Genomic DNA, 12,121 nt, shown 5'->3' with positions numbered 1-12,121 from the left:
AAATGAAAGAAAAATGAAAAATAAATACCCCAAGGGTATTATAGTCATTTCAATTTTCGGAGGGACCATTTTCACGTACAAACCACTCCAAAAGGACTACGAAACCAAAAAAGTCACTGTTTGGACTAAAACCCCAAAATTTTACATACCACAGAAACCATTTTTGCAATTTTGTCTTAAGGCTTTTCCGAAAAGTACTCCTAAACACACCATAATACCTTAAACTCAATCACCCTCAACTTTTTTAATTCTCAACCGCCATTCCATTCTCCTGCACACCGCCTGTAAACTCTTGTCCCTGGTCGATAATGAGTCTCGCACAACACATCAGGCAATCTCAAATCTCCTCTCAAAAGTCCGCCATTTTTCTCTACTTCTCTCCGTATATGTTTATATGCTAGTTGTACGAGTGTGTTGATCTTATACAAGGACAACGGCATTCTTCAGGAAATCAAGCATTCCCCCCTTTATTTATATGGAAGTTGAGTTTTGGTTATCATGCTTACTTGATTAATCGACCGAGTTCGTAACTTTTATTTTGAGTGTTCCTGTTAATTAGTGTTGTTAGTAATATTCGGAGGAGTGAATCTAAGAACTACCAAGCTGTATAGCATTTCAATGAGCTTTACCCTGACAATAATGCTAGGGTTTCTATTTATTTATATTATATTAGAGATATCATTAGGAATTATAATCACCATCCATGAATTGAAGCTTATCATTAGGGCATAACTCAAATATTACCCTGCATCATTTCATTTGCAGAAAATTGAAGGTTGTTTATATCAGTTTTGGGACCCAAAAATTCCTGATTTGACACTGTAAGGTTATGGATATGGCTTATGGCTCAGCTTGCTCCCTGTGTTTTAAAACCATTATCATCCAATTAAACTGTTTTTTATTTATGTTTTCAGTTTACTTGATTTTGAAGAAGCTGAAACATTGACATTTTGTCCATAGGCTGTGGTTATGAAATCAAAGAGGCTAATTATGAGTGAACACAAAGGCCATGAGCAAGTTGAACATGTAAACGATATGGTTGATTATATCAGCAATCTACCAGATTGTATTCTTCATCACATTCTCTCATTTATGCACACCCAAGAAGTTGTAAAGACATCCATATTATCTACGAGATGGAAGAACCTCTGGACTTCTATCCCCAACATTTATTTTGATGATGACCTGTTGTGTCCTGAGGTGACTTCCTTCAAGAACTTCGTGGAAGGAGTGCTTCGGTCACGGGATTCATCAGATATAATAAAGTTTTCTCTATCATGTTGTGTTTTCTGTGATGCATCTCAAATACATTCATGGATTTCTTATGCAATCATGCACAATGTTCAGGAGCTTGATCTTTGTCTAATGGAAGTAGATCCATTTGTGATTCCTTCGTGTATGTTTAACAACAAATCATTGGAGATCCTGAATATACAGATGCATTGGGTTGAACTCCCGTCTCACATTTCTCTTCCTTGCCTGAAAACCTTGCACCTATCTATTGTCGAGTTCCTGGATGATGATTATGCAGAAAAGCTTTTCTCAGGTTGTCCAGTTTTAGAAAATTTGGTTTTATCAGATTGCATGTGGATGTATTTGGAGAACATTTTGATTTCCAGTCCCTCCTTAAAAAACTTGATAATAAATGACAAGTCATTGTTTGGTCCACTTGATGATTTTGGTGGGTGTAAGATCAAGATTGATGCAGAAAATCTTACAAATTTTGAATACACGGGATATCTATCGAACGAGATTTTATTGAATAATACATCGTATCTGGTCAAAGCTTGCATTCATGTTTCTCCTCCTCCTATATGGGAAAAGGAAGTTGCTTGTCGAGTTGTTGAGCTACTGAAACAGCTACAAAATGTCATATCTTTGAGGTTATCTAATTGCACTATGGAGGTAATTCACAATCTAATTATGCCATATCCTTATATTTAGCAGTTAATGCAAAAGTTACACAAATGTTCCCTGTGTTTTTAATTTCCAGGATTACAAAATTGGTCCCTGTGTAATAGTAAAACTACAGAAATGGTCCTTGTGTCTTTACATTTTGGCTTTTGCATTAATCAGATAAAAATTACAGGAACGGTCCCAGTGTTTTAAATTAGCAAATTTTCGAAAATGGTCCCAGTATTTCCTACGTCCTTACATTTTGCATGCAATGGATAAAATTACGGAAATGGTCCGTGTGTTTCTCATTTGGAGAATAAAAATTACAGAAATGGTCCCTGTGTAATAATAAAATTAGAGAAATAGTCCTTGTGTCCTTACATTTTGCATGAAATAGAATTTTTTTACAGAAATGGTCCCTATGCTTTTAATTTGCGGAGTTACATTGGTCCCTGTGTAATTGAAAATTTACATAAATGGTCTACATTTTGCATTATATAGATTAAATTACAGAAATGGTCCCTGTGTAATAGCAGGAAATGTAAAATTCACAGAAATGGTCCCTGTGTAATAGTAACATTATAGAAATGGTCCCTGTATCCTTACATTTTGCATTAAATAGATAAAATTAGTTAATTACAGAACTTGTCCCTGCAAAACAGCAGGAAACGTAAAAGTTACAGAAATGGTCCCTGTGTTATATTAACATTACATAAATGGTCCCTGGGTAATACTAGAAATACAGAAATGGCCCCTGTGTAATAGTGTAAAACAAAATTACATAAATAGTCCCGGTGTAATATTAAAATTACAGAAATGGTCCTTGTGTCCTTACATTTTGCAGGAAACAACCTTTTGTATCAGTTTATTCAATCAAAAATATAGAATTAATAAAGCCGAGTTTTACATATATTAAATGGCTTATATATAATAATAAGTCACATGAATCCTGCCATGCATACTGACTTTTGTGTTTGTGTGTTTTCTTTTCCACGTGAAGTCTCTTATATATATATAGACAACATGCCACTCCATTTTCCGGTTTTCCCAAATTTGATCCATTTAATAAATACGTATACTAACCAAGTTTGATACAAGGCTCTGATACCAGTTTGGGTGTGTGGATGTGTGTACGGAATTTATGTTTTAACAAAGAAGGGAATAAATATAAAAATTGTGAAAAGAAGACTCTTGTATCAATAAATGAGTAATTGTAATGTAGTGAGTGTTATACTTACATAGATAGAAACTATTCAAGCCAGCCTGTATCGTTCATTGGTCTGTGTGGTTTCTTTGCCTGTTGGCATGGTGTCTGTGGTACTGTTAATCATCGTCGACCTGACACTCTGTCACTTACAAGTTTCATCACTCTAAATTGTATGAACACTCAAAAATAACAAAACAAAGATTTATTGATAAAAGAGTTCCCAAAAAGGGAAAACTCTTACAATATTTTACATTTTTCCCCTTCTAAGGGAGGAATTACTCACTAGACATTGAACTAAAAATTTACTAGATAGAGAGTGTTTTTTCTTGCACTCGTTCTTGCGATGTCCCTAAAACAAAACATAACTCTCAATTTATAGATACATTGAGAGGGTCTGTTCCTTGCCTATTATGCCAGGCATGACGTTTTTATCCACTAAAGATTACATTATTGTGGACAGCTAGAAAGCTTCTAATAATGGAGAAGGGCATTATTATTTTGAGTGGCTGGGGCCATTTGACACGTGAAGCATCTTTCTTTAAGATGATGATGATTTGTCATCTTCAGAGGAGGGTCCCTCCTTTGTCTCCGAATCTTTGCTTTCGCAAAAGTGACAAAGATGTTCTTCGAAAAGTTGTTCTGCATGTCGGCAAAAGTGTTGGCGTGTAGCATTGGATACTTCCATGCTATTGTTCATGAATTTTTCGCCAAACTTGGAGGCTTGACGAAGATCTTCTTGGCTAGTGTTGTTGTAACTCCAGCTTGTAATTATACAATGTGAGTCGGTATAATTAATCTTCTTTTTTGAACCAGAGATAATCTCGATGATTTTTTCTGATATTCTTCTTAAACCATTAATGCGATTGGGATGAAGAATCTCTGTAAAAGGTAGATCTTTATCTTCCATTGGTTGAGATTGTTCAATTTCTTTATTGGCTTTAGAAAGACCAATTTCCAGAAAGTGGTATGGAGAAAGAGTTGATTCTTGAATCCATTCTGGGAGTGAAGAGATGCATCTGATGTAGATCGGATTATCTTTTGCAAGGCTTGGTAGACTAATTTTGCATCTGCTCCTTCGAGGAAGTTGAACAGACTTTTTGTTTTCTTGTCCGTAGTGAAAAACTTTTCATGAACAAGGTCTTCTGGGCATGCAGCTCTTGCTTTCTTCCAGATTGTTCTGAAATCTTCGAAAGAGATTTCAGGATAGTTAACCATTTGTTGAACGTCAATTGGAACGTCAAACCTTTGGTCTCTGTGAGCTTCTTTGACTTTTTGAATTTTTGGTCGAAGAAGTGGTTGGTTAGTCTTGCTTGTATCGTCTTGATAAGTGGCAAGGCTTAATCTTGCAGATGCTTCATTTCTGAATTTTTTGCAAGTAACTTTATCAACTTTACAGAAGGTTTCTGTAATTCCCCAGTCAGTATGAACACCGGCATGAGGTCCTTTGTAGATTACATAAAATCTTTCAGCATCTTTGTTAAGAGCTTTTTTGTAATCTGGTGTAAACTCCTGCACAGATTTGTTAATGGGTGACAAGGTTGTCATTTTACCGAATCCTTCAGTACAAGGATTGGTGTCAACCAATAAGCTAGTTTTTCCAGTAGGAAGAGGAGTAGCTGTCTCCTTTATTATGCTTTTTAGCAAAGCATCAGCTTTCAACGGATTTGTTGATTCTTTACCAGATGCCGTTTGCTCTGGAATAGCCTTTGTTTTTGAGCTTTCGCTTTCCGGTACATTGGTGACCGTTGTTACTTGTTCATACAAGTTGATTTTCTGCTCAATTGCAGATAGCTCTATGAGGAGCATTTGTTTCTTCATCCTCAAGGTGTTGAGGTCTTCCATTTTTGTAAACTCAAATTTTGTTTACTTTTTTCTCTAATCTCCCCCTCTCTTTTTGTAGGTGAAGTTTTTGTGAGGAGATATGTCATGAGGATCATATCCTTTTATAGGGCTCGAGAGGAGCGAGTGAGATCATGGATGATGTAAGGTATACCTGAAGTCACGGGTGAGGCAGTCTGCCAGTACGTTTTTGTTTCCTGCGAGATGTTCAACAGTGAAAGTATATCGTGAAAACCACTCTTGCCAACGTATTAGTCGGCCTAATTTGTTATCTCCTGCAATCTTAGTTCGGAGGAAATAAGTAAAATTTTTATTATCTGTACGAACCAGAAAATTTACTGGTGTTAAATATACAGAGAATTTTGTAATAACTCTTTTTACAGCGAGTAATTCTTTTTCATTGCTATGGTAGTTTTTCTCAGCTGCTTTGAAACTGCCAGAGGTGTACCTGCAAATTTGTTCTTCGTTTTTGGGGTTTTTAGCTTTTAAAACACCTCCCCAAAATTCATCAGAAGCATCAGTTTCAATAATTAAACTGTCTTCAATGTTTGGAAGATAAAGTTTTGGAAAATTGATTAAAACTTTCTTTATCTTTTTGATGTAGTCTGTATCAGCATTTGACCAATTCCAAATGACATCTTTTTTTAATTTTGCCTGTAAAGGTTTTCTCATGGCTGCAAGTTTTTCAATATATGTTTCAGCATAAGTTAAAACACCAAGAAATCTTTGTAGTTGCTTTTTGTCTTCTAAAACATTTGGAAAGTCATGTAAATGTTCAAGAATATGCTTTTGAGGACAATGAGTACCCTCATTTATTTCTAAGCCTAAAAAATTGATTTTTGTTTTGAAAAGATGAGCTTTCTTTTTTGAAAGTATTATACCATATTTTAAAATAGTTCTGAGAACCTGTGTGACATGAACATAGTGTTCTTGTTCATTTTTGCTGAAGATCATGATGTCATCAACGTATACAGTGCAGAAACCTTCAAGGCCTCGAAGAGCATTCTGCATGTGTCTTTGAAAAATACTAGGAGCTTGTTTAAGCCCAAAGGGTAGTACTTTCCATTGAAAGAGTCCATCAGGACATGTGCAGGCAGTGAGAAGCTGCGATTCTTCATCAAGTAAAACTTGCCAGAAACCTGATTTGCAGTCGAAACTTGAATAAATGTTTTTTCCTCGTAGAAGAGTCAAGAGTTCGTGCATATTGGGGAGATTATGTGAGTCTCCAATAGTTGCATCATTGATTGCTTTGTAGTTGACAACCATGCGCTTCTTTCCTTTTCTTTTCTCTGCTTCTTTATTGACAAGAAAGGCAGGAGACATATGAGGGGATTTTGATTCTATAATTAGTCTCATATCAAGTAATTCCTTGATTTGTTTGGAAAATTCTTCTCTATCTTGTAGAGAGTAAACCATAGGTTTTTCTCTAATAACCTTTTTGGGATCAATAAGCTTGATTGAAGCTTTCATCCATCCTTTGGTTTTATTTGGATCAATAGGATTTTCAGAACAAACTTTTTCAAGAAGATCCTCAATCTGTTTGAACCTGGTAGTTTGAATAGAAATAATCCTTTCTTTATTAATCTCTTCATGAGTTATATTAGTACCTGGAATTTGTTTTTCTTTAGAACCTTTTTCTTGAGTTTCAAGAAAACCTGGTTTTCCTTTGCTATAGGCCTCTGTAACCTTTTTTATAATTACCATATCATTATTAAGATGAAAGGCAATTCTATTTATCCATTGTATGAATGGTCCATAGACTTGACAGAAGTTGTTACCAATTATGATATCAATTCCTGAATTTTGTTGGTAAATAGTGGGAACATTGAAATGTTCTCCTGAAAGTTCGAGATTAATATTTCTACAAACTTTATTAATTTTTATGGTTTCACCATTTGCAATAGTGGCACTAATTTCTTTGGGAGCGTTTTCCCAGAGTTCATCCGGAATGATGAATTTGCTTGCAAGACATAAAGATGCACCTGTGTCTACAAAACAATGTACTCTAAATTTTTTATATCCTTTAAAGTTAAGAAGGTTGATTGATAATAAATATGGCATTACATTAGAAATATAATCAAGACCTAAGAAAGTAGTGTATATGACATTTATGAGATTATCAAAAAGATCTGAGCCATGCAGTTCTTCATTCCAATTATTGTTTCTTAGGAATTTCTGCACGATTCCATCAGTTTTGTGTTCTAAAAGTAGTAGAACATTTTTTGCTTTTTCAAATTCATCTGGATTTGTTTGTAAGATTAGTGAAATCTCAGTAACCCATTTTTCTACAACTCTTTCTCTGAGTTTTAAATCTTGGATGCAATCAATATTGAGTACATTGATTGTATTGGGTCCTTGACCACTATTTGGAATTCCATTGTGGACAGGCATTTTGAACTCGTATTTCTTTTTATTGCCTCTTCTTGTGGCTGTATAAGAAGACTCTGCTTCATCATCTTCCATATCTGAATATTCGAACTTAACAGTCTTTGTATTTGTTTTAAAATTATCTTCTTGTTCTGATTCAGTGTCGGGTTCATTTATTTTAGTCATTCTAAAATATTGATCAAAAAGTTTGGGTTCTTTTTGATACAATTCTTCACATTCTTCAGTTTCTAAAGATAAAAGCTGAATAAGCTTTTGGTCAGTTTTATCATAATCTTCATATTGAAGGTTAAAGAAATATTTCTCGAGTCGTTCAGAGATTGTTTCTTTCATTTTTATTCTTTTTTGAAAATGTTAATTTTCTGGGAATCTTTTGAGCTTCCTAAGTCAGGGTTTCCAACACTAGGATTGGAAGGTGAGTATTTCTTAAGACCTGAATATTTTCCAGGCTTGGTTTTTTGTTCTATGATGGAGATATTTTTGATGTGCTCAAGTATGTCTTTATTACATGGGCAAGAGTCAATCTTTTCAGATAACTCTTTAGTAATGTCTGCAATAATTTTTGCAGATGCTACTTCCAACTGGGTAATGGTTACGTATTTATTGAATGTTAAGTCCAAGTTTATAATCAGCCCATCTATTTTTTCATTAAGGAGGTTGATTGATCTATTGAGCTCGGGTATCGAGGTGATTGATTTATTGAGCTCGGGTATCGAGGTCATCCTATTAGTTGTTTTAACTGATCATGTATATTATTGATCTTAAGGTTGGTTTCCTTAAGAGTGCCCTCAATATTTGCCTTTTTGGCGACTTCTTCAACAAATTGGTTGTTTTTTAAAGAGTTTTCTAAAAGAATAGAATGTTTGTCAATAGACTGGGTTAACTTGATAGTTAATTTATTTTGTCTTTCAATAACTTAGAAGAATTTTTCAAAATCATTTTTATCAAGATTATTTTTTACCATAAAGGCTAAATCATTTTTAAATTGGTTAAAAGGTATTTTATTTTTTGAAATATCTGTAGAAATATCTTTTGAAATACCAAGATAATGGCTTATTTTTGAAGTTTTTAAGAGACATCTTGCAATGATTTGGTTAAGATTATTGCAATGATTTACGATTGTTTGAACACCAGCTTTACCAGAAGTAGAGAAAACGTATTCTTTCTTTTCAGTATTATCGTCAAGAGTTTTAATTTTGACTGTTTTACCTTTTTTATAGAAATGAGGAAAATCAATTTTATTATTCATTTATAATGTCAGTGATTTGTTTGATATTCTGGCGTAGACTATCAATTTTTAAAGACATGTTTCTTATTAAGTTATTATCTTTTCTCTCCGAGCTTTCTCCTATGTGGAGTGAATCCATAGAAATTCTTGGTCTAAGAGTTTCTCCTAGAGCTTTTTTATTTCTAGCTATATTTAAAACCCAAGAGTTTTCTTGAGGATTTATGTCGCAGAATTGTTTATCTTTGACATGGCCTATTTCTGAAAAGACATCATCAAGTTCGATCTACTCGTCTTTCTTATAGTCTATGCTATGGTGACTGTTGGTCAGGGCATATCCTATGAGATATGTTATGGTGAAAGGTTTATCACCTGGACTCATTAGGTCACTTCTTTCAAAGTGATGTATAAAAGATAAGGTTTTATCTATATTTGCAGATTTTAAATCCAGAGCAAACTTTGGATAGACTGAAAACATAAACTTTTGGTAAGCAAGGTTTCCCTTTGCCGCACCTAAGATGCAGTCCTGTCTGTCAGTAATTCTGTTGTCAATTAAGGCCATTTTTATGGGAGAATTTATTCCTGCTTGGAATTGGGATTTTAACAAAATTTTTACAGCTCCGATATGGACCATTCTAATTTTTGATCTAATCTCAACTGGAATACTTTTTAAGTTATTATGTATTTGTTCCTTAGTTAAAAGGGGTAGAAAGACAGCTCATATTGTATCTTTTATGTCTACGGACATTTCTTTAGTACTAACAAAGTAGAAGATTTCATTTTTCCTTTTAAGAGGATTTAGAATACTAAGTTTAGAAGGAACATTTTTGAAAATGTTTTCTTTCTTTATTTTTAAATCAATTTTCTTAACTCGAGAGAGAAGGTCTTGTTTTATTAAAAGATTTGCATGAAAGCCGTCTTCATCTTCAACATAAGTTAAGATTTGTTTTTCTTCTGAATTATTTTCTTCAGTGTTATTGAAAATTTCTTTATTCATTTTAAGAAATGCTAACAAGTTAGAATAAACTTTCTGAGTTTTGAAACTAATTTTTTATTTCTTTCAAGATGTTCTTGATGTACTTTTTCCTTATGCAGGAGATACATACGTATACTAACCAAGTTTGGTATATATTCGTGAGTATGTTTATTTTGTGCTTGTAGAATTCTGAAGTCTATATGCACCAAGTCTTTTTTATTACTGAAAAGTCTTTCTTTATGTTGAGAAATTTCAATCAGTTTATTATGAATTTGTTCAAATTTTTCTTTGTAAAGTGTTTTATTATAATGTAATGCCATATTTATTAAGGCTCTGATACCAGTTTGGGTGTGTGGATGTGTGTACGGAATTTATGTTTTAACAAAGAAGGGAATAAATATAAAAATTGTGAAAAGAAGACTCTTGTATCAATAAATGAGTAATTGTAATGTAGTGAGTGTTATACTTACATAGATAGAAACTATTCAAGCCAGCCTGTATCGTTCATTGGTCTGTGTGGTTTCTTTGCCTGTTGGCATGGTGTCTGTGGTACTGTTAATCATCGTCGACCTGACACTCTGTCACTTACAAGTTTCATCACTCTAAATTGTATGAACACTCAAAAATAACAAAACAAAGATTTATTGATAAAAGAGTTCCCAAAAAGGGAAAACTCTTACAATATTTTACATTTTTCCCCTTCTAAGGGAGGAATTACTCACTAGACATTGAACTAAAAATTTACTAGATAGAGAGTGTTTTTTCTTGCACTCGTTCTTGCGATGTCCCTAAAACAAAACATAACTCTCAATTTATAGATACATTGAGAGGGTCTGTTCCTTGCCTATTATGCCAGGCATGACGTTTTTATCCACTAAAGATTACATTATTGTGGACAGCTAGAAAGCTTCTAATAATGGAGAAGGGCATTATTATTTTGAGTGGCTGGGGCCATTTGACACGTGAAGCATCTTTCTTTAAGATGATGATGATTTGTCATCTTCAGAGGAGGGTCCCTCCTTTGTCTCCGAATCTTTGCTTTCGCAAAAGTGACAAAGATGTTCTTCGAAAAGTTGTTCTGCATGTCGGCAAAAGTGTTGGCGTGTAGCATTGGATACTTCCATGCTATTGTTCATGAATTTTTCGCCAAACTTGGAGGCTTGACGAAGATCTTCTTGGCTGGTGTTGTTGTAACTCCAGCTTGTAATTATACAATGTGAGTCGGTATAATTAATCTTCTTTTTTGAACCAGAGATAATCTCGATGATTTTTTCTGATATTCTTCTTAAACCATTAATGCGATTGGGATGAAGAATCTCTGTAAAAGGTAGATCTTTATCTTCCATTGGTTGAGATTGTTCAATTTCTTTATTGGCTTTAGAAAGACCAATTTCCAGAAAGTGGTATGGAGAAAGAGTTGATTCTTGAATCCATTCTGGGAGTGAAGAGATGCATCTGATGTAGATCGGATTATCTTTTGCAAGGCTTGGTAGACTAATTTTGCATCTGCTCCTTCGAGGAAGTTGAACAGACTTTTTGTTTTCTTGTCCGTAGTGAAAAACTTTTCATGAACAAGGTCTTCTGGGCATGCAGCTCTTGCTTTCTTCCAGATTGTTCTGAAATCTTCGAAAGAGATTTCAGGATAGTTAACCATTTGTTGAACGTCAATTGGAACGTCAAACCTTTGGTCTCTGTGAGCTTCTTTGACTTTTTGAATTTTTGGTCGAAGAAGTGGTTGGTTAGTCTTGCTTGTATCGTCTTGATAAGTGGCAAGGCTTAATCTTGCAGATGCTTCATTTCTGAATTTTTTGCAAGTAACTTTATCAACTTTACAGAAGGTTTCTGTAATTCCCCAGTCAGTATGAACACCGGCATGAGGTCCTTTGTAGATTACATAAAATCTTTCAGCATCTTTGTTAAGAGCTTTTTTGTAATCTGGTGTAAACTCCTGCACAGATTTGTTAATGGGTGACAAGGTTGTCATTTTACCGAATCCTTCAGTACAAGGATTGGTGTCAACCAATAAGCTAGTTTTTCCAGTAGGAAGAGGAGTAGCTGTCTCCTTTATTATGCTTTTTAGCAAAGCATCAGCTTTCAACGGATTTGTTGATTCTTTACCAGATGCCGTTTGCTCTGGAATAGCCTTTGTTTTTGAGCTTTCGCTTTCCGGTACATTGGTGACCGTTGTTACTTGTTCATACAAGTTGATTTTCTGCTCAATTGCAGATAGCTCTATGAGGAGCATTTGTTTCTTCATCCTCAAGGTGTTGAGGTCTTCCATTTTTGTAAACTCAAATTTTGTTTACTTTTTTCTCTAATCTCCCCCTCTCTTTTTGTAGGTGAAGTTTTTGTGAGGAGATATGTCATGAGGATCATATCCTTTTATAGGGCTCGAGAGGAGCGAGTGAGATCATGGATGATGTAAGGTATACCTGAAGTCACGGGTGAGGCAGTCTGCCAGTACGTTTTTGTTTCCTGCGAGATGTTCAACAGTGAAAGTATATCGTGAAAACCACTCTTGCCAACGTATTAGTCGGCCTAATTTGTTATCTCCTGCAATCTTAGTTCGGAGGAAATAAGTAAAATTTTTATT

The 12,121-nt window shown here is 34.4% G+C and overlaps 1 protein-coding gene across 1 annotated transcript; it reads left to right on the top strand.

Annotated features, from left to right (window-relative positions):
* Positions 1-242: 242 nt before the first annotated feature.
* LOC111877277 (F-box/LRR-repeat protein At4g14096-like) lies at positions 243-5,342 on the top strand. Its single transcript, XM_052765189.1, has 2 exons — positions 243-1,905; positions 5,004-5,342. The coding sequence occupies exons 1-2, from the start codon at positions 970-972 to the stop codon at positions 5,016-5,018; spliced, it is 951 nt and encodes a 316-aa protein (XP_052621149.1). The 5' UTR covers positions 243-969; the 3' UTR covers positions 5,019-5,342.
* The last annotated feature ends 6,779 nt before the right edge of the window (positions 5,343-12,121 follow it).

The sequence above is a fragment of the Lactuca sativa genome, chromosome 7 (assembly GCF_002870075.4).
Source record: "Lactuca sativa cultivar Salinas chromosome 7, Lsat_Salinas_v11, whole genome shotgun sequence".
Taxonomy (NCBI): domain Eukaryota; kingdom Viridiplantae; phylum Streptophyta; class Magnoliopsida; order Asterales; family Asteraceae; genus Lactuca; species Lactuca sativa.
This window is presented reverse-complemented; position numbering and strand designations above follow the sequence as displayed.

Coding starts and splice junctions, on each gene's coding strand:
- LOC111877277 (XM_052765189.1), top strand. CDS start 970: ATGAAATCAAAGAGGCTAATTATGAGTGAACACAAAGGCCATGAGCAA.